The sequence below is a fragment of the Hydra vulgaris genome, chromosome 12 (assembly GCF_038396675.1).
Source record: "Hydra vulgaris chromosome 12, alternate assembly HydraT2T_AEP".
NCBI classification, from domain to species: Eukaryota; Metazoa; Cnidaria; class Hydrozoa; order Anthoathecata; family Hydridae; genus Hydra; species Hydra vulgaris.
The window spans coordinates 16,740,104-16,763,746 of record NC_088931.1 but is presented as its reverse complement, the minus strand read 5'-3'; the positions used below and the strand labels follow the sequence as shown (position 1 = coordinate 16,763,746).

At 27.2% G+C, this 23,643-nt stretch overlaps 1 protein-coding gene across 2 annotated transcripts in view; it reads right to left on the bottom strand.

Moving 5' to 3' along the window:
* Positions 1 to 2,409: 2,409 nt before the first annotated feature.
* LOC100206998 (uncharacterized) overlaps positions 2,410 to 23,643 on the bottom strand; it is a 39,284-nt gene continuing 18,050 nt past the window's right edge. The window contains exons 4-25 of one of the 2 annotated variants that reach the window (XM_065812371.1): positions 23,480 to 23,579; positions 19,816 to 19,966; positions 19,445 to 19,590; positions 19,093 to 19,320; positions 18,299 to 18,430; positions 17,984 to 18,117; positions 17,639 to 17,729; positions 13,158 to 13,481; positions 12,627 to 12,839; positions 10,670 to 10,924; positions 7,025 to 7,306; positions 6,644 to 6,940; positions 6,511 to 6,573; positions 6,289 to 6,430; positions 5,845 to 6,143; positions 5,434 to 5,665; positions 4,677 to 4,852; positions 4,427 to 4,539; positions 4,207 to 4,265; positions 3,987 to 4,132; positions 3,672 to 3,872; positions 2,410 to 2,980 (exon numbers count right to left, since the gene is read on the bottom strand). In XM_065812371.1, coding sequence (XP_065668443.1) covers positions 2,808 to 2,980; positions 3,672 to 3,872; positions 3,987 to 4,132; positions 4,207 to 4,265; positions 4,427 to 4,539; positions 4,677 to 4,852; positions 5,434 to 5,665; positions 5,845 to 6,143; positions 6,289 to 6,430; positions 6,511 to 6,573; positions 6,644 to 6,940; positions 7,025 to 7,306; positions 10,670 to 10,924; positions 12,627 to 12,839; positions 13,158 to 13,481; positions 17,639 to 17,729; positions 17,984 to 18,117; positions 18,299 to 18,430; positions 19,093 to 19,320; positions 19,445 to 19,590; positions 19,816 to 19,966; positions 23,480 to 23,579 — 3,957 coding nt within the window. In that variant the 3' untranslated portion in view covers positions 2,410 to 2,807. The remainder of the gene's footprint in view (positions 2,981 to 3,671; positions 3,873 to 3,986; positions 4,133 to 4,206; positions 4,266 to 4,426; positions 4,540 to 4,676; positions 4,853 to 5,433; positions 5,666 to 5,844; positions 6,144 to 6,288; positions 6,431 to 6,510; positions 6,574 to 6,643; positions 6,941 to 7,024; positions 7,307 to 10,669; positions 10,925 to 12,626; positions 12,840 to 13,157; positions 13,482 to 17,638; positions 17,730 to 17,983; positions 18,118 to 18,298; positions 18,431 to 19,092; positions 19,321 to 19,444; positions 19,591 to 19,815; positions 19,967 to 23,479; positions 23,580 to 23,643) is intronic. The other variant, XM_065812372.1, reaches the window with a different exon arrangement.

Below are 23,643 nucleotides of genomic sequence, written 5' to 3'. Positions count from 1 at the left end.
GAAAATGAAGCACGTATTTTCCTTAATTATATTAATAGTAAACACAATTCTATTTCTTTCACCATGGAACAAGAAGTGAATTTGAAAATATCCTTTTTGGACGTAAATTTACACAAAATAAATTCTACAGTAACTACTACAGTTTTTCATAAAAAAACCTACTCTGGTCTACACACCAATTTTTATAGTTTTACTCCGCTTTCGTACAGAGTTAGTCTTATCAAATGCTTAATCGATAGAACATTTAAAATCAATAGTATTAATCTAGGGTTTAACTCCGACATAAACAACCTTTTCAAAGTATTTCAAAGAAACATGTATCCATCTTGGCTTATATCGAAAATATATAAATCTTATTTAAAAAAAATTAACACAAACAATCCATCACAACCAAAAATCAAAGAACCTTTGTCTTACTTTAAACTACCGTTTTTAGGAAAAATATCTGATTTAACTAAAAAAAGATTGAATTTAATTGTTAAAAGATATTGCTGTTCTGTAAATTTTAAACTAGTTTTGTCTCACTAAAAATTTCAAAATTTTTCTCCTCTAAAGATCCTATTCCTCTAGAGTTCAAATCGTTCGTGGTCTACAAATTCGTATGGGCCGGATGTAACTCCTGTTATATAGGCGAAACTACTCGGCATCTCAAGACACGGATAACTCAACATTATAAGAGAGACAAAAAATCACATATCTATAAACATCTCCATGGTAATGAAAATTGTTTTATGAAATTAAATGAAAAGTGTTTTTCCGTTTTAGATTCAGCATCTAATAAGTTCGAATTAAAACTTAAAGAAAGCATGTTTACAGAATGGTTAAAACCTGGTTTGAACAAACAGGTCAACCATGTCCAATTGACACTTTCTGTTTAGTTATTACTTTCTATGTATTTTTTGATTAACCTATTCTTTCGTCACTTCCTATTTGTTTTTTTAGTATGACTTGTTATTCTTATAATAGTTTTTGTTGTATTTTTGTATTTAAATTAATAGTTTGTACACAGATAATTACATTTTCTATTGGTATTGAAAAAATCACCTATATAGGTATTTAAACAAATTTAAAAATTAAACTTCAACTGAAGATGACTATTAATAGTCGAAACATGTATTGTTTTGTTTAGAATTAATAAAATGGTTTTATTAATTAAAAAGTTTGTCTTGTTTATTAAAATACTTACATTTTATGTGCTAAAAAGAAATTTTGGATATATATATATATATATATATATATATATATATATATATATATATATATATATATATATATATATATATATACAGTGGCGACGTTAGGGTAGGGCCTGGTTGAACGATGGCCCAGGGCGCGGAATATAAAGGGGTGAAACTAATTGGTTATTTTACCCTTTGCCTTTTTTTTGAATAGGGTTAAATTGAGCTAGGGGCGCCGTAGAAATCTCGCCCAGGGCGCCCTATATATATATATATATATATATATATATATATATATATATATATATATATATATATATATATATATATATATATATATATATATATATATATATATATATATATATATATATATATATATATATATATATATATATATATATAAAGTTATTATATATTCGTCTTTTTTTTTACCTAATCTATTTATGATATTATGAATTAAACGATATCTTACTTTATCTTTTATATATTTTTATTTAAAGTTTATTAAACTTATATAAAGTTTTATATTCACATATATACTTTTACCCAATCTATTTATGACATTATTTATTAAACGATATCTTACTTTATTTTTTAGATATTATTTGTGAACATTCATTCAATTTTCTTTTATTTTATGCTATATATTCTTGAAACAACTTTGTAAAAATTATAAATTGTAACACGGTGCTCGGCGATAAGGCAAATCAATGCCTTCTTCTTGCTCCGACCATTAACTTAATTGTAAATTTATGGAGACTGTTATACTTATTAAACGGCAAAATATCATGTTAAATTAAAAAAAAGATAACTATGGATGTAAGAAAAATTAAGAGGTTTTAGATTGTCTTGAGACAACATAGATTTTATTTTGTCGAGTATCTGTTTTTTTTAATTTTGGTGATTAAGGTATTTATATGGGTTTTTTAGACATGCGTGTTCTTATAAATTTAAATCAAATTAAATTAATTTAAATATTTTTAACAACAACAAAAATTTATTCTTCGTGGGACATATGTAGATAATGATGGAAGTAAAACGTGATATAAGTTGTACTAGATTACTAAAAGTTTCATCTGACTACTAACGTAGTCAGTTATATTAGGTAAATAACTTTAAAAGTCAATTCCTTGGCTGAATCAGACTTTCTCCATCTACTCCATATTAGGAATAAGATTTAAAATTGATAACCAGGTTTTCCTTACTTCCCTCATACAAATAACAAAAATTGAGGTTTTTTATTTTTCTTAAATAAATATTGTTATAAAATGTTTATTTACTATTTTATTTATATCACATATTAATTTTCTATAAATACTTCTTTAAAAACAATTTGGGCTGTCTAATAAAACTCTTTCTTCACACCATATATAAATGCAAAAATCAAAAAACGAATGTCAAACTATTAGATACATATGTTCATTGGGCATTCATTGATTTCTTTTGATACGTGGAGCAGGTTTTTATATTTAGATGGTTACCTCCCAATATCATCTATATTTCAATCTAATAAAAATACTTAGATATACTCTATTCGAGAACCGTTTTTAATATATTTTTCACATTTAAAAATAGTTTCCGGTTTTATAGATTTTTGGATTTACTGTTTATCGACAATCTTGGGGATCAACCTTGATGGTGGTTGTGATTTATTTTACTTCTTTTGTGCAAAATTTCCATTCTTTTTCGACGCTTTTGTTGACAGCATTCTGGCGGACATGCAGGGGTACACACTTGTTGACATTGTTGGGCGCAATACGAAGGGAATGTCACAATAACGGAAGTAACAGGCGACACAACTAAACAAAATACACTGAAATTAATATTCTGGTAATAAAAGAAAAATTAGGCTTATTATTCAAAGAAAAAAATTCATATACTTTTAAGTTTTCTAAAAGAATTAAAACATTCAGCAAATGTTAAATCATTAGTTTTAGAAATAAAAAAGTAAAAGCTTCTTTGAATTTTTTTAATTTAGAAAACCGTTTTAAAAGTAAAAGTAATAAAAATAAATTAAAAAGTTACGTCGTTATTCATTATTTTATCCCCTATATTTATCATAAATATTTGAAGAAGTTTTAAGTAATAACCTTATTATGATCTTTTAAATAACGAGGGTTAAAAACAATATTTCAATAATTGTTACCCATTTAAAATCATGTTTCATATAACAAATTTCTTCTTTTACTGTTTTTTTTTATAGCAAATTACATTCAATAAGATTTAATACCGTTTGATGTTTATGCGAAAATGTTAAAATTGATAAATTAAAGATTGTCTAGCGTTAAACATGATATAAAACTATTTAATAAACTATGTTTAGTTTTAAAATAAGTTTAGTTTTAAAATAAGTTCATTTATAAACTTGGTTTAAGCACGATTTTGTTGTGGAACATCAAATAATTCAAATCGCTTAGTTTTAACCCTTAGGTAAAACAAAATTATTTTAATTTATTCTTATTTTATCTTAATACTATAAAAATTTATTACTTGGTGGTGGAGGAGGTGGCGGTGGCGGTGGTGGTGGTGGAGGTGGTGGTGCTGCGGTTTGCTGTCCAGCTGGTACTTGAACAACTTCATATGTGTAGTAAGTAGGTAAAGTTTGTGGTGAACAGCAAGCTGGAGCGCAGTTTGGTGTACAACTAGTGTAACAATTTGCCGAACACGTTCCATTGTATGTAACATTAATTGCTAAAAAAATTATTTTAAGAATTTCAATAAATATTTTTTCTTATTTACTTTTGTAAATAAAAATTAAAAACATTTTTTTGTTTAAATTTTCACCTAAAAAGTCTAGAAACAAACCTGGAACAATCTGCACATCAGTCAAATCACAAATATAACCATCGCAATCTTCAGTATAGGTGACATTTTTTAAAGGAGCAACAGGATCAATTGGTGAAGCTGGGGAGAATCGTAATTCCATGTCAATAAAAACACTGACATGACCCCTATCATATAAAAACATTTAGTAATGGAATCAAACAAATAAAGAACAAGGAAATAAGTGCAACAATAATAATACCTAAATGCTTTGATGGTGTAACTAAGAAACCACTCTCGAGAGCCATATATACTCATGATCTGAAAATTTAATATAAACATGGATTCAAAAAAGAATATAGATACGAGAAGTGTATATTTTTGAATAAAGTATGAAGCTATTTGACAAAATATGCGACTATGTGATCAAAATGCAACTTTGTAACTAAAAAAAAATGTAGTAATATAAAAAGAATTTATACTAGTCTTTCAACACGTTGTATCAGTTCAATAGCTGCTGGTGTAGTTCCATACACAAGATCTTGGCTCCATGCTTGTGTTGGATAATGTATTGTTACCATAAAAATGAGATCTCCTTTAAATAAATAATTTGTAAACTTCAAATAAATAGTATTTATTAAAAAAAATTTCCAGGTAATAAGTTTTTATACAGTTGTTATTTGTATACATTCTTTTAAACAAAAAGTTGTTATAGGTCAACATGCAACAAACCTGGTCGTATTGTTTTACAAATAAATGGATTTTGTATATCACACTGTTCAGTTTGCCATCCGACATCAGTTGTAAGTTGCACGCAACTTTTCTGATTTCCAATTATTGGTGGATTAGTCCAACCATTAAAAGAAAGTGGAGCACCATCCACCCATGTAAACGAGCCTTCTAACATCCTACAATAAAGAAAAATAAATGAAATAAAAGTTAATATACATATTCTTGATAAATTAACTTGAGGATATTAATTTATTAAAGGTTTATTTATTTAAGTCAAAATCTTTTATATAAAAGTAGCTCTGCTGTTTTATTAAAGTCAGCAGAAGTCAAAATTGTGTGCTGTTGTGTATAAATCAGGAGAAACATTGATTCTAGAGGTAAAAAGGCTTTTTTAAGCATTGTATCTTGAGCTCTAAGATAACTCTCAAAAATGCTGATTTTATGCGCAATATTGTGCAGATGTAATTTCATATTAATGACCACCTTTTGATGAAATTACAGACTTCAGATGTTCAGATGCTTGCTCACAAGTTTGTTGCAACATGCTGTTGTTAAGTTTAGTCTATATTTTTATCCCTTCTGGAACAAAATATTCCATCAAAATGTGAAGGCCCTAAAAGAAGAATTGACCAAGAGGTCAATCCTTTTTTTAGGTCTTCATATTTGATGGAATATTTTGTTCCAGAAGGGATAAAAATCAACTTAACATACTATATATAACAACAACATTCATATAAATGTTAATATCAATAACAACCTGTCATTCAATCCAAGCCAGGTAGATTTAACTGTATGCGCATGTAAAATATTAAATATAAAATAATGTTCTTCATCTTTTGTGATAGATGTTAGTGCACCCTTTTGAGCGCTGCAAGTTGCTACAGCCTCTTCCCATGTCACTGGTTCAGAATAAAGCTTGTAGCAGTACTCTAAATTTGGTTGGTATCCAGTAGGACAGTACCCTGATTTGACACCAGTCACTGCTGAACCTAAGTTAAATAATTATAACTAAATAGCATTTTAAAAGAAAAAATTATAAAATTTTTAATCAGTTATATAAAAGAAAATTATTTACAATAACTTAGTTAAACTAGATAAATTATTGAATTTTAATTTTGATAAAACCATGACAACATTATTATTTTAAAAGAACAATTAAACAACTAACTAGTCATGGCAAGAATATTAAAACTCAATCCATCATCACTATTTCCAATTGGATTATAAAATGCAACAACATATGTTTTTCCTGATGCTGACTGATATTTCCCAACCCCCACATCGGTTGCTGACCGCCAAACCAACTGCACAAAATAACTATTTAGTTCGCTTATTCTTGGCTTTTGAAAATCATAATAGATTATTTGATTGTACCATGCACGGACAGCAATCTGTGCAGATATCGGGCCAGGCTTTGGAGAAATATATAAAGTTTGACCATAGTGAACTTTTGGTTTTGTTAGAAGTCTAAACATTGAATTAAAAAAAACAACCTAAAATTAAGCTAAAAAAAACATAAATCTTTGAAAAATAAAGTTAATCTAATAATAATAATAACAATAATAATAATCAAAACCAAGTAAAATTAAAAAAAAAATTAAAATATTCATACTTGTCCTCATTAGCAAGATACTCAGCCCACTGTTGAGCCTTCATGCTAAGTTCAACAGACCAAGTTAATGGTATTGCACTATGCATACGGCGATATTTATTAATTTCTGTCATAAAGTAATTGATAAACTCCTGACCAACAGCTAAAAAAATTTATATTGAAAACATAAATATCGCATAATTTACAAATTCTTTAAACAAAATTTAATGCAAAGTAACTCACCGCCTTTAATTGGGTTATTGTTAACTTGATCAGTGGTATCAACTAATGAAGCCTCTGTTGCGGCTAAAAAAAAAAAAAGTAACAAAATTATACGCACTCCAAAAATAAAAACCTATAAAAAAACAACCTTTACCTTCACATGCTTTTTTGACAATAAGTTGTACTGACTCAATAAGTCGGTCATAACCAAACACAAAGGTGTATTGATCTTTAGGATCAGAAGACAAACTTTCAAGAGTATATCGCATTAGTTGTGTTTCAGGGCCATACCCAATGCCCATCATAATTACTCCTAAGTCTCGCAGTTCAACACCTGACAATGTAACATCATCTGAAGCATAACCGTCACTTATCACCATCATTAACTTAGCACTTTGTTTACAGAGAATTCTAGAAAATACATCAGTTCTTGCTAATTCCAATGCTTTACCTAAATATTAATATTATTTATAGGAATATAATTACAAAATATCTAAATAAAAATATGTAGCTCACATAAAAAATCAATTCGTACCAATAAAAGATCGCTCTTTCTTATAATTAAGATTGTTTATATATTGGTCAAACACCACTTTATCTTTGACATCTCCAAATTTAGCAATTATTCTAGCATCTGATGAAGCTTCAATGATAGCAACATTAGCATCTGTACCTACTCTGAAAAGCTTCATTAAATTTTTGATAAACATTTTAATTTGTTCAAAATAACCTTCACGACCTCGTGCTTCAATAGAACCTGAATTGTCAATGAGCAACACAAGATCAAGCTTTGCTGTACAAATTGCACTTGTTTTGCCTAAAAACAAAATAAAATATTTAAACGGGTTAATTTATGGGTTTAACCTTTTTTATAGTAAAAAGAATAAAAAATAAATAAACTTTTTTATTACACTATTTAACTATTATTTTTTTTGTTGTTTAAAAGTTAAAACCATAAATTGAGAAAGCCCATTAAATTTAATAATCTTTTTTTTGTTGTTGTTTAAAAGTTAAAACCATAAATTGAGAAAATTAAATTTAATATTCTTTTAAAAACTATTCTCCTCACTTTTATAGAATTTTTTAATTTTTTCTTTTTATGTTTATTTATTATCTTTCAATTTTTTGTTTGTGTTCTTATATCAATTGAACAAATCCAAAACCATTTCTAAACTGTTAAAAAATAAACTAGGAGTTCATTTATCAACTGAATTATTTAGAGATAAGTACAGTGAGCACACATACATTGATTTTGGTACATACATCAATTGAGGGTTTTGGTTCAAGTAGTTTTACTCTTCTCTCTCTTTCTCTTCTCTTCCTCTTTCTCTCTCTTAAAGGCATTATCAAACTAAAAAAACCATTATACAACTCATAAAATTAAAATGAAAGCTCTACAAAACTTTCTTTTAAGTAAAATGCTTAGTTTTGGTATCCACTGTGGTATTTTACCTGCTGGTTTTTTGTATTTTTATGCTTATAATTTTTGCAATATCTGAAAATTCTTTGTATGCATGTCCATTTTGGGAAAACACATTAACAAGAAACTTAATTTCATTCTAAATATTCTGTTCTGAACATGCTTAATGTTCTCGAAACAGGTCTTGCTTAATGTTCTTGAAACAGGTCAAAACTCTTGAAAGAAAAGCTTAAAAATACTTATTGCTATATTTGATTAAGTTAAAGAGTGTGGTTTAATCAATTATTAATTAAACAACCCTAACCCTAACTCCGACGGTTAAAAATAAATTTTTATTTGTACCTGAGGCTAAAGAATGGGTTATTGAACCTAACAAAACTATAGTTTCATTTGATGTTATTAACTTGTATCTGCCTGTTCTACTAGATAAAGCAATGATTGCTATAATTGATATTTTAAACAAAGATAAAGATGATCTCATTATACAAACTAAGCTATCATTAGTCGATATTCACAAGCTTATTGAACTTTGTGTAAATAAATATTATTTTTTATGGGATGACAAATTACAAATCTTAAAAAATTCTGGTCCATTAGTTTGTTCATTATGGTTGTTATGTCAGAAGCCTATCTACAATTTATTTTTTTTATCAAATTTAATGCTATCCAACAAGCTTTAAGCTTTAATACTGTGCCAATAACTTACAAAAGGTACATTGATAATAGTCACGCTTGATTTTCTAACATTGACAGCACAAATTCTTTTTTAGAAACTTCGAATGCACAAGATACAGCCATTCATATACTATTGAATACCAAAATTCTCAAAATCAACTAAATTTTGGTTGATTTTGAGAATTTTGAAAAAAAAGGGTTGGCAAAAACCCGGGTTTTTAAGCGAAAACCCAACCCAACTGGGTTCTTGGGTGGGCTTTTGAATTTTTTCTTAAGTTTGGTACAAATCTTTAGTAACAAAAAGGAAGCGCTAATGATTCTTCTGACACATTTAGCAGTATATCAGTTTTAGAGTCAAGGCCATCTACATCTGCAGTATCAAATAAGTCTAACCAGTCAGAAGATAAGTAGCAAGATTAATTTAAGCTTTATTGGCAATTCTTTATATTCCTCAACAGTTCAGTCAACTGCAATGATTGCTAAACATCAATTGCTAAATTTGTTACTACAACAAAAAGTAATCAGAAGTATGAACCGGATTTGCAAGTTGCAAAAAATTAAAATTAAAATAAATACAGACATAAAAATTTTGGTGAAGTTTACTTATAACTTTTGGTTATCTCTTATAACTTTATTTATTTACTTAGAACATTAGATAGAAGTCAAGAGGAAAAAGCTGAGGAATGGTTAAACGAAGGTTATCCTGAGTTTATGCCTAGCTACTATGCATTTAAACTAAAAGATGCTAATATTTCCCCCACATATTTGTCCAAATATGTTGTAAAAAGCACAACATCAGCGACAAATTAATTGAAAATTATAGAAATAAAGTAATCTAATTCTTCCAAATTGTTTGTAAATTTTGCAAGATTTTTACGGTAGTTGCACAATTGTCCAACTAGTATTCGACCCAAGTGAAGGATTTTTTTCATCCTTTCCCATTATTTGGAGAAAAATTAGAAATCATTTAGAAAGAGAAAAAGCTGAAATACATGTACAAATTTACAGACATTTAAGATCAACTTTGATTTTTCACAACTTTGATGACTAAATTTTTAGATGATTTTGTTTTAAATTTTTAGGTTTGAATATTGCTGCTCCAAGTTAAATAAATATCTCTTTTATGACAACAATTTTCAGATATTGCCAAAAATTATAAACTATCCCATAAAAATATAAAAAACAAGCAGATAGACCCCGGAAAAATACTGCCAAGGATACCAAAACTAAACATAATACTTAAAAAAAGAAAAAAAGAATAAAAACTGTTTTTAGTTATGGTAATTCTTTACTTGACATTTTATATTGAAATAAATCCATATTATCCATCCAAAAAGTTATCTAGGTCTATCACATGTTAGATTGCACATGTGGTGTAAGTTACATCAATGAAACAAGAAATAATATCTATATTATGTTTCATGTGTTGTACAGGTAATAACTATACACGTAAGATTTGCAAAGCAGTTCAGATACAGTGTTTGCAAATGCTCATGACTGCAGAAGAAAGTCTTAAATTGCAACAATGGTAATTTAGTGATGGCATGCAATTGAAGATCATTTTTACAACTAAATAAGTCTAAATTTGTTATGTTTCAATGACATCATTTTTGTTTTAATTTTACGAATTTGCATAATGGTTTTTTTCACTATAACTACTATAAAATAATAAAAATAATATATAACCGAACATGACATTATTTTTTATCATTTAAATATAAACTATATATTATTATTGATGTCACTTAAACAGTATATATATATATATATATATATATATATATATATATATATATATATATATATATATATATATATATATATATACATATTTACTACACCCATATTACTGCTTGTCCCTATATCATTATCACTAATGATCAAAAATAATGCAATAGGTTGAGTTCTGTTTCTGTAGGGTTAGAGTGTGATCTGGTAGTATTCTACCCAAAAAAAGATTTTAACAACAACAAAAATTTCTAATTTTTTTATTTTTTTTTGTTTTTCCAAAAAAAAAATTTATGCAAAAAACACATACAACATTATTATCCACAAAAATACATTATTATCAAATATAAAATTTACCTGTAGGAGAAGTTGGTGTTGGTGGCTGAGAAGCAGGTTTAATAGTAGTACCACGAGGAACAGTTGGATTAATTTCTCCACTATCAATAAGAGATGGTGATACTGTGGCAAATGGTCCAGTTACTTTAGTAACAAAAGTAGGAAATGGATTAGTATAAAAATTGTGGAAACTTAATAATGTGGGTGCGTTAAGTGAATGCAAAGACGGTGCCTTCATTGGTTGCAATAGATATGTATTGAGTGAATGCAGTAAATCTAATAAAATGTGTTAGTTTGATGTTAGTTTGATGTTAGCTTGAAAATCAGAATTTAAAAAAAAGGTTTCTTATTGTTAAATAAGTAAAAACTGAAATAAGTAAATAATAAACAAAAATTACTTCTAACAAATGTAACAATAATAAATGAATAAAAAATTATAAATTATTGGTAAAAAATAATATTACAAAAAAAAAAAAAAAAAAAAATTTAAAAAAGCTAATAATAAATTATAACAATATAAAAATTAAAAAATTACTACTACTAACAAGCATAAGAAATAAATAAAAAAATTAAAAAAAAAACTTAATTTTAAAATAATATGCAAATATTTCAATTGTTAAAACAGTTTACTGAATTTGCTCATTAAAATAATTGTTCTGCTAAAAAGAATATTACACAAAAATATCACTTTGTCATATGTTTTAATTTGTTTTTTGAACTCAGAGTTTATGAGTCTATTTCTTTAAGCTATTTGCTAGGTATTTAAAGGTGTTTCTGATTTAAACTATGGCGTGTTTTACAAGAACATTGAATCAGAACATCGAACAAGAACAAGACAGAAACATTGAGTTTCACTAGAACGTAAGAGGACAAAGAAGAAAATTTTCTTATTTTTATAATGGAAACTTATATGCAAAATCAGTTCCAGAAAAATGCTTTATATTTCAGAGAATCATTAGGTAAGAGCTACATAGTGACATAAAAAGATGAATAAGGATTTAAGTTTGAAAAGAAATAAATATATACAAACCTTTTAACTCACTTAAATATATGTCTAAATCATTTTACAAAACTCGTTGAACAAAGCTAGAAAAATAAAAGCAGAAAGCAATCATTTTTAAAAAGTTGCTTTTAAGGCAACTTAAATGCAGCTTGTCTAGAATCTTTATTGCATTTCTGCAGGGTTGCAACACTCACTTTTTTACAAATGTTATGTTTATTCTAAAATCATACAAAACCAGAGTAATTCTATTGAATGGTCTTTTTTTTTTTAAACATCTTTGCTTCCAACAAGGCTGAAAGCAACCGGTACTAGAGTTTGAAGTTACTGGAAGAGAAAAGATGAAGATTGTAGAGCAAGATAACAATTGACAGATGACTTAAAAGATTGCAAATTATATGAATCAGGAAAGCAAGATGAAGGAAGCAAATTCCAAAGAACTGATGTTCGAGGAAAAAAGCTAGACAAAAAAGAGTTTTTGGAGGACTTAGAAAAAGTCACAGTAAAAGGATGAAACTTAATTGAACGACAAGTAACACGAGAACGAATTTAGTAGATGACACAAGAGGTGGTAGCTCTTAAGAGCAGTGCTCATGATAGTATTTGTAGAAAAGAGAAAGTGAAGCAACTTTAATTAGTTGTCTAACCTATGATTCTCTATTTTATAAATCTTTTAAACTTTAGTTAGCTGCCTAACCTATGATTCTTTATTTTCTAAAAAATTCAAACTTCTAGTTGCTGTCTAACCTATGCTTCTCTATTTTCTAAAAAACTCAAAATTTAGTTTGAAGGCTAATCAGAAGAAAAATGTTATTTCAAAAGTAAAAGAATAAATCCATAATAATAATAAAATAAACAATTGTTAATAATGTTGTTTTGGTTGTTTTATATTTTATTATATTTAATATTATAATAAATATTACTAAAATTCTAATCAATATCATCATTAATGATAAAATAAGTACTAAGACCCCTTACTTGTAGCCGCATTGTTCACAATTTCACCGATTTGTGTTGATGATAATTGATAATAAAAGATACTAAGCAAATCCATTTTGAACCTTCCAAAATGTTTATCAATGTGATTTGGTTTACCAACTGTCAATTTAGTGTGTGTATCTAACTCAAATGTTTTTTCTTGCTTTTCTCTCGCATCTTTTATTACTCCATTTATGTAAAGCACAAGTTGACCTGGAAAATAAATGTATATGTGTCAATAAACCTCAAGTTGACCTGGAAAATAAATTTATGTGTCAATTGACAGAAGATTTATGAAATAAAAAACTATATTTTAAAGTTAAAAATTATGAAAACTTTACCATTTCACAAATTTTAATTTTATTAACTTCTAATTCTTATCTACCTTAAGTTTTTACTTATCTGCTACATATTACACATCTTGTATATATGTCGCTTTTTACCTACATTATCTATTTGTTACTTTTAATCTATCTTAATTATCTGCTACTTTTAACCTAAATACTTATTTATCTGCTATGTTTTAACTACCTTCTTTTTTCCATGTAAAAGCGATATGACACCATGTTTCTTGCAAATTGCTAAACTCAATCATGTATACATAATATCTTGTTTGCAACTGAAGTTTAAATTTTTGTTCCTCTGCCGCATATAAAAATGAAAAACCCCTCGAGTTGCTCACTTGCCCCCCACTAGAAATGATGTATTGATGTTGTTGCTGCTGGTCATTTAATGGAACTGCAAGATCAGATGCTGTAATTTTAAGCCAAAATGATACTGTTAATCCAGGGGTCATACCAAGTGGGGCACTTCCAGCTTGTTGACTACATTTTTCTGGATCACTAACACAAGTACCTAAATTTATGAATAAGGAAATTCAAAAAAAAATTACAATAACAATTTTTCCATATTAAAAAAATTCTTCATTTTTAAAACAAAATTTTATATTTTATTAATTTAAATAAAAAGTTCTTCATTAATTTAAATACACAAAATTATATTTGAGTCAATATAAAAATAAGGTTAAAATGATTAAAATTTTAAAATTTTATAAAATTTTTCAAAACATATATTCATAAATATTTTGAACTTTATTTTAATTAAAAATTCTAAAAAAATCTTTAACTTGACAGAATGTTTCAAGTTAGTTAAATTTTAGAGTTTATTAAAAAATAAGTGAAGTTTAAGATAGGGTCATTTATAGTTTTTGAATCATACATGGTTTAGTAAACCATGTATGATTCAATAACTAAAAAAAAAGGACTTTTATTTGCTGCAATCCTTATGTTGGCCCTATAATCCTTATGTCAGCCCTGCAAACTGCAAGCCTACAAGTAATTTTTAAGGAAAATTTTTTTTTTTTAATTGCATAAACAATTTTTATATTTTTTCAACAAATTTTATAGTTTTTAAAAAATACTTTACAAAAGGAATATACTTTTCAACAAAGACTATAATTTTAGCACATTATGCATTTCTGTGCATACATTAGCATTTGAAATGTCCTCTGTATTTTAATTTGTCAGATTTTATAAAACAACATCCTTTTGCTTTGTTCTATAATTAATTGGTCAGACCCTATCCAAATTCTTTATAGTAATCCAAATTGGTTTGATTTTCTTAATAGCTTAACCCAGAATAACAGAGAAACTTATTATTAATGTCCATTCCTTCTTTACTCCAAGACATCAAACCAGTTAAATCAATAATTCTAATCAACTCCCAGCTGTTGGAGTTATACTTACATTTTTATAAAATAAAATTCTCTTGACACACTTGTTTATATAATTGATTATCTGTTTTTTCTTGCATAAGTTAGTTGCACATAAGTTGCACAACTTTAAGTTGCACTTACAAAAGACTTACAAAAGAAAATGTTGCACTTACAAAAGACTTACAAAAAAACTTACAAAAGAAATTGTTTCCATTATAAAACATTATTCTTGTGCAACTGTTGTACAACATTTCTGCAACTACTAGAAACCATGGAAACCAAGTTTAGAATTATTGTATAATCTTAAGACTTTTTTAGTCAGGTCAGTCAGGTCAGGGTCATTATGATCACCCAACTACTGGCAACATGTAATCCAATACAACCCATTCCATGTTCTGCTGCTTTGTAGGATTTGATTTATAAAATGAGAACATAATTAACTTGTCCTTGTAACTTGATTTAACTTGGACAAGTCAATTCTGTCATAAAATATCCCTTGTTATAGAGCTCTTTATTGAGTAAAGATTAATGATGATGTATCAAAAAAAAAAAAAACACTCATCTTGGCAGGTTTTAACTGTATCTTGCTACTGTCTTATGGAAGATTTCCGAGGCAAAACTATAGGGGTTAGCAGAAAGATTTTGTTATCTAGAATTGCACCCCTTCTTCATCTATTAGGCTAGATGGAAACCTGTGCTACATTGTTTCCTGTTTAGGATGAGTGGTTTTTTTGTTTTATGGACTGCTAGACTCTACTCTTGGGTTTATGCTTGTGCCTCCTTTTAATGGCTATGCAACTCTTGCTGTTATCTCCTAATGAGAGTACAACTTTAAAACTCAGTTTGATGATTCTAAAGCCAACTGCTAGTAAAGTTTTCTGAATTCTGTGGTAACTCTCATGGAGACTGATTAATACCATCATCAAGTGCAATACTGCATATGGATGAAGTCTCTATTAGTGCTTTGGGTGTGCATTGTCAAGGTCTCATAAAGAACCCTTTGTTACAACTTTAGGTTGATTAGCAGAACTGAGGTAACTGCATTGCTTATTCCCAAGGGTTTAATGCACTATCAATGAATGAGTCAAATTCTTTAATAAACATAAAACATGATAAATATAAACCATTGTCACCATCAACCATTGCTGCCGCCTATTTAATTCAATCGATTTTTTACAAATATTTGAGGTCTTTGAAGTAACTTTTTATCTGTTGAACCTTTGTGTGTGTGTACTGTGTGTGTATACTGTGTGTGTATACTGTGTGTGTATACTGTGTGTGTGTACTATGTGTGTGACTTGAAACCTCTAATGAAAACATTGCAATGAACTGCAATGTTTTTATTAGAGGTTTCAAGTCACATAAATTTAAAAATATTTGATCTTTTTACTTAAAAATTATTTAGCTATTTTCAGGAGTGACAAATCCAATATGATCAGAAATATAAAAAATTATTATTAAGTATGTGTATTTATCAAATTAAATAAATTTAGGCAATATTTTATACACCTGTTTTTATTGCCCAAGATACTCACATGGCCTTGATGATATCAAAAAAAAAAACAACACCTAATTCTATATTCATTGATAGTTCAGAAAACATAAGCATTTTGATTTTCAAGTTTATGGATTTCTATATATGGGAAACAGGACATGGACCCCACTTTTTTGTAGCAGAATATTGTGATTGATTTTTCTCTACCTACCAAACTAGCTGGAGCTCTAAAACTTTTGGCACTTTTGAAGCGCTGATAAACATGCATATTAAAATTGTTTCCAGGGCCTAAGACACCAGAAGGGGGCTGGGTCATGAGCCCCAATTTTTTTTAGTGGAATCTTGCAATAGATTTTTCACTACTATCCAAATTTGAGCTTTGAAAATTTCACCATTTGTGTAGTCCTAATGAACATGTGTTAAAATTGTTTCCAGGGCAGACTACCAGAGAGTCCATGGGCCAGGGCACCAGAGACCATTTCCCACTTTGAAAAAAAACTTTTTTTTTTTACTTTAATAAAGTAAAGATAACTTTAAAAATTTTGTCTTGAAAAATTTTTTTGTTCTGTTTTTTTTTAATTATTTACAAAATAAAATACAAAAAAATAAAGTGTCAGTTGTTTTTACAGGTGCATCAATGATACAAATTGCGTTGGTAATTTAAACCCGACACTCATCTGCTCTAGATAGCCAGAAAAATTTGTTAAAAGGGCTGTGCAGGTTCACAAACGTTGCCATAATATCTTTAACAGATGACAAATTATAACTTTTTCTGTCGTCATCATGGAAAGATTTCAATATGATAAATTTCATTTATTGTACCAATCTAATGAAACGCATCAACAAAGTATTTAAACAGAACAAACTCACCAAATTTCAATGTATCAAACTCACCAAATTTCAATGTATCAAACCAAATTTCAATGCTAATTAGTTTAAGAAATTTAAATACCATAAAAAGAAAAAATGTCTCTTATATTAACATCTTCCCTTGTTTGTTTGAAGCTAATAGTATCTATAGATTCTGGGTTAATTTCAGGAATTGTAATAAGAAAACTTGATGTTAACATTTTAGAATTAAATATCAGTTAAAATAATGATTTTAAAATGTTAAAATTTAAATTTTTGTCTGGAAAGTAGTGAAAAATCAATTGCAATATTCCACTACAAAAAAGTGGGAATCATGCCCGTTATCCATAAAAATAGCCAGGTACAAATTTTTAAGTAAAAAGATCAATTATTTTTAAAGTTATGTAAACCTCTAAATAAACATTGCAATTTTAAGGGGACAAGACAATTTTAAGGGGAGAGACCTGGCCAATATCTACTAAAAGTAAAATGATCATGTTTCTGGATCTTCTCGGAGCTAGAGGCTAAAATTTTCAAGGAATTTTTATTTTATTAAGTACTCTCAACTGTATAAAAATCAGTAAAATCTGAGATATAGGATGACATTTTTAAAAATTTCTGCCACATTTGACAAAGAATTATCTAATGTAATGACTATATAAATTATAAACAGTAATTTTTTAATACAATAAGTTAATAATTTAAAAGAATTGACACTAAATAAAGAACACAAAAGCCTATACAAACATAAGTAGTTCTAAACCTAAAAACTTGCATAATGAATAAAATAGCCTTGATATAACAATATGATTAGACTAATAGAACTTTATTTGATATGATGGGATAAAAGACAAAAAGTATTGTTCACAATTTTTTCATTGGGACGACAATGATAACTAAAATAAAAATGAATATTTTATTACTTTAAACAGCAGAATAATAGATTTAAATTACCAGCAAAATCTCCCAACACTGCAAAAGCCCCAAAATTCTCTAACCACAAAACTTGTCCTCTCACTGAACTAAGATACAATTTAGCTCCTCCCTAAAAAAACAAAGATAAAGTTTAGCTTCACTCTAAATGATTAAAATAAAATACCATAAATGTTTCTAAAATACTGAATACAGAAAATGGAATAATTTTCTGTATTCAATATTTTAGAACCACCAAAAAAAAATTAAACCAAGACCCCTCTTCCCCTGAAACTAAAATGAAGCCAATCAATCCATCAAAATATAAAAACAACTACAAAAAACCAGTTACCAAAATATAAAGACTAACCCAATGATAAAACTTACCCCTAAAACTGCATAATGATTTGAATCACTCTGTTGGAGTGGAGATATCGATTGTCCAGCATCAGAAATTCGTACTGCTTTAAATGGCCAAAACCATCGTGCATATTCATACATTTTTACACTTGTCTGATATGCTAAATTCAATTAACAACTCTGTTTTAACTTTGCTTCAATATTTAATAATTTTCCTGATATTTTGATATCTTTTATAAATCATCAAAATTTGAAATATTTAGCTGCGCTGTAGTTTTTATTTATTTTTTCTTAAGGTTTTTTTATTTCATTTACGTTTTTTTATTAAAAAAAAATACATACTCAAAGATAAGCTTGAATCTCCATTTCCATTGATTACTCCAGTTACACTTCCTGATATGCTTCCTGATACACTTCCTGATACACTTCCTGATATACTTCCTGATAAACTTTCTGTCACACTGATTGATGCACCTATGATATAAATATGATAAATTATAATAAATTATTGGGTCAAAATCTAATTTTAATAATTAGAGTGAGATTTTTTCAACAAAAAAAATCATTTTTATGTACTTTCAAACTTCTATGAATGTTTCTAAATATGCTCATTTTCAAATTTTCAAGAGTTTTTTCAAGTCTTAAAAATCAGTTTCAAACTATTTATGTCATTTTCAAATCTAAATATCAAATCTAAATATCATTTTTAAATATTCAAGATCACTTTTAAATTTACAAATTCATCTTTAAAACTTCAAGATTATTGTCAAAACTTCTAGATTACTTTTAATTTTTTAAAAATATCAAAATGTTGAGCCATTTGTTTGTAATTAGTTAAAAGTTCAATTTCTTCAACACAGTTTTAACATTGACAATGATATATCTATTCATTGAAATAAACAAATTTGAAAGGTGATTGAATTCTAAACCATGTTTTTTTTCATTTGAAAATAAATTTATAATTATATAAAATAGAGATAAAAATTTTTAGAAAAGACTTTATCTTTTAATTATGATAATTATTATAATGTATTATTATGTTTAATATTCCATTATAATACTATTTTTATTGTAATATACAATTTTTTTTGTTAAGATATACAAATTACTAATAAATATAAGTAAAATAGTTTTACTTGTAGCAAATTTCAGAATAGAATTGGCAGGATGAACTTGATAATATATAATGAAGCTATCCATCAAAAATCTCCCATAAAATTTATCTCCATAGTTTGGTTTACCAATTGTAAGTCGAGTCTGCTTATCAAAAGGATAACTTCCTGCAACAGCTGTACCTAATGGTCCTACTTGAATTCCATTCTGATAGTAAATCAATCCAGCACGAGTCCCAGGTAATAAAATTTCTAAGTTATAATAAATAAATATAAATATATACATATATATATATAATATTTATATAACATATATAACAATTTATGCTGCATATAAATGAACAATAAAACACTTAATGAAAAAAAGTCATCTCACCCCCCTCTTTATGCCAAGTAAATGCAACATGAAACCATTCATTAGGAATACTATTCATCTCAATCACATAATCACTATCACTTGCTTGAAGTTGAAGCTTGAATCCATTAAAGTTTGAATCTTGTTGGTACAGGAAAGCAAACCCCCTAGACATTATTGTAAAATAACATTAAAGTTTTCATGTTTTCAATCAAAAGCTAAAACTAAGTTCCTAATAATTTAAAAACATGTATGCTAAAATATGTAAGCATAGTCAATATAAACTATTTAAAATACAATGAAAATACAAGTTTATGTGGAAATTAATGTTAATACTATTTTTTTTAAATTACCGGTAATACATATAAAAACAGTATTTAAGACATTGTCACCTTGAATCACTTTTTTGGCCACCACTTGATATAATGTATTGATGGGTATAGCTTGCTTCAAACATTCTTGAAATATCATCTTGGGTCATTTTTAACCAAAACATTACAGTTAAACCATTGGTGCACAAATTGGGATCAGAAACACATGTTCCTAAAAATTACATATATAACACTTTGTTTAAGTAGATTTTTACCATAGAAATATTTTTAGTTATTATTTATTTACTATTTATATATTTATATTTTCCCTACAATAACAAAAGTTGTTTTAAGCGCATTGATTAAAAATAAAAATGAAATAAATTTATTTTTAATGCTTATTAAATCCTAATACTATTATATCTTATAAATTTTATCTTTAACCAAATAATAATAACTATTAAATAAAACATTTACACATATACTATATATAGTACATTTTATACTGTATATAATATACTTTTTTATGTAAAACAAAATACTTATGCATTAATAGGGTGGCTCTTAAAACAACATTTTTGAAAAAAACCTGTTCCTACCCCTTTACTTTGTTCTATATAATACTAAAACACTAGGTTTAAAATTTTTTTGAACAAAAAATTATTTTAGGAGTAACTCAAGACCCTTAAAAATTTGACTAGTCCCTAAAATTTTGAAAATAAAAGTTCTTCTAAAGTATGTCAACCTGGTACTCAAAAGAAGCGAAATTATATAAAAACTTTAAAAACAGTAATCATTTTAAAAAAAAGCATGTTTAAAAAACTATTTTTTTAAAACTTGAAAATAATGACTTTTTTTATTTTTAGCTTAAAAACAATAGTTTTTATTTATTTATTAAAAAAAAAAGTTATTTTTTTGTAAATTGATTATTATTTTTAAAGTTTTTATATAATTTCGCTTCTTTTGAGTACCAGGTTGGCATACTTTAGCAGAATTTTTATTTTAAAAGTTTTAGGGACCAGTCAAATTTTTAAGGGTCTTGAGCTACCCCTAAAATAATTTTTTGTTTAAAAAAATTTTAAACCTAGTGTTTTAGTATTATATAGAACAAAGTAAAGGGGTAGGAACAGGTTTTTTTCAAAAATGTTGTTTTAAGAGCCACCCTATGCATTAAGGATGGGAATTTTTAACATTTTTTTCTTAAAATCAATATGTCCTATTATTACTGGTGGAGAAATAGTATAAAAAGTATTTTAAAATAATTTTAACCGTAACAGATTCAAAAACCCTCTGCGCAAACTCGTTTTTTTGAAATGATAAAACTTTTCAAAAATAAAATTGTTGCAACAGATTAAAAAGTCTTGTTTTTAAAAGGAATGACCTTTATAAACTAAAATATGAGTTATTAAGACAAATTCACATAGGGCTGAAAATATCTTACAAACAGTGCTGTGGCTAGAGGTTCAGACCCCCCCCCCAACCTGTCATTAAGGCGTTAAAATCTTAAAAACCTTCTATTACTAGGTATATTACTAAAAAAAAAAATTCCTTATATTTGGAAAAGGAACCTTAAATTCAAAAACAGCCCCAAATTTGCAGACCCTGCAAATTGTCTAGCATGGTTAACCTCTATGCTTAAAAACTAAGCATAAAATTTGTGTAACTTAAAGTAAAGATATTTTTTGTTGAGTTGAGTTTTTTAGATATAAAAAACTCAACTCAACAAAAAATATCTTGACCTTAAGTTAAGTCTTTTAAAATTTTTTTATGGAAGTAAATATAGTTCAAACACTAAATTATTTTATTACAATAACACACAGATCAACGCTTATTACAGTGTCTCAGAAATTTGGCCTCTAAGCTGATGACGTTTCTTTGAAAAAATAACTTAAATTTTGCAAGCAACCTTTTCCACACTTCATTTGTGTAATCAATGTCTAGTGGACAATCATTCTAAATATCATAGTGTCTTTCCAAACACTCAAGGCAATTACCAGTTAATGGCAATTTTAACTTCATTATATTGTTAACATTTCTTTCTGCGGGTAAATTCATTGTATCTTGATAAGACTTGTATCCTTTACATAACAAATCCAGCTCTGTATAATAATTCCTGCCATATTTTTTACTTTTAATAACTGACCCGTTAAGCTTGTATTTTTCAATTAAATCATGGTAGTTACTAATTAACTCATTAATGAACTAGTAATTAATATTAGACAATGTTGATAAGGAATCAAACTTTGAGTTCATAAAATGCTTAAGAAGCAGGTCGAGAACATGAAGTCAGCAAGGATGATACACTAAACCTAGAAAAAATTTTATCAAACCCCTAATTACTTTATTTTTAGAACCTGTTTTTATTTCAGTGGTGTCAAATATTGTTGCAACAAAAATATTATTTAATAAATTAAATTCCAAAATAATATTGTGTATAATGTTATAAATAGAAGCAGAGTTGCCTTTCTCTAATTTTTTCAAATATATAACCAAAGATTTAGAGTTTCTTGAAATCAAAATGCTATAATAATGTTGTTTGTTTATGCTCTTACCATCAAAATGTGAGCACCACATTTCTTCAGAAGAGTTGATTTAAGACTGAATCAAGCTTAATTCATGCACAATGTTGTAGACGCTTTTTGGACTGCAGATCTGCAAATTGATGTCTCATCAACTGCATTGAGTACAGCCTTTACAATCTTTGCCCTACAAATTATTGGATACCATTCATTTTCAGATATCTTAGCTACCTTGGCTACCATTTTACCGGTGATCTTTGCATGTTTCAATGGAATTGGGTAACCATCACTTCTACTATTAACTTCTGAGCTTTCACTACTAGAATTGTCAGACAAATCATCAAACAATTGACTATAATTTGTTTCAAGATCTTTTTTTTTAGGTGGCAGGTTTTGCGGATATGTTGTTATAGGATCTGTCACAATATTGCACTGACCTTTGCACCCATAGGAAGATTTCTGAAGTTCATAAAAGAGTTTGTCTTCCAGATTTTTAAATTTAGCATTTTTGGGCAATAAGTCAAATTTATATCAAGTATTTATAATAAGTATTTTTACTTTGTGTTGATTTAATAACAAATTTATAATTTTGAATAGCAGACTTTACTTTTCCATAATTGACAAACTTCAATTGAGACTTTTTGAATAACATCACTTGATCTAGGAATATTACCCAATTTTAAAAGGAAATGATATCTTTCTAATATCTGCTTTGTCTTACATAAATCAAATTTCCATATATTATATATGGAAATTTGATTCATGTAAGACATAAATCAAATATTATATATACAAATGGTATATATTGTATACGATTTCTTGGCTATAAATTATTGAAAGAGTGACCAATTTTGTCCAATTCAATTATTCTCTGATATCTTCTACTTCTAAAATACAGTTTATATTTAAACATATACAACACACAATAGTTAAACAATATGAGTTATTTAAGTAAATTTTCAAACTTATGACAATACTTTAAAATGGATTTTCGCAGAGAGTTTTTTGCATTTATAAAGTTTATTTTTATGTTTTTGTGAGTTTAAGGTAATAACTCCACCAATAGTAATAAGGCTGTCACTTGAAAAAAAACTTCCCACCCCTACTATGCATACATTGTATCAGATTTATTTTAAAAAAACTACCAAATAACAAAAACTTATATCAACCTGCTAGAAAAAGTAATGATAAAAAAAATTGGATAAACATTTAAAGTGCTTTTAAACCTGCAAAATCTCCCATATCTACATATGGATACTCAGCTTCATTAGCATTTTGTAAACTTAAATAGTGAGGATGATCAATTGATGATCCAATAGTAGCACCCTAAAAAAGGGTCAAAAAATTTATAAAACCCATAAAAATTTCTAACAAAAAAGATCCAGCAAAA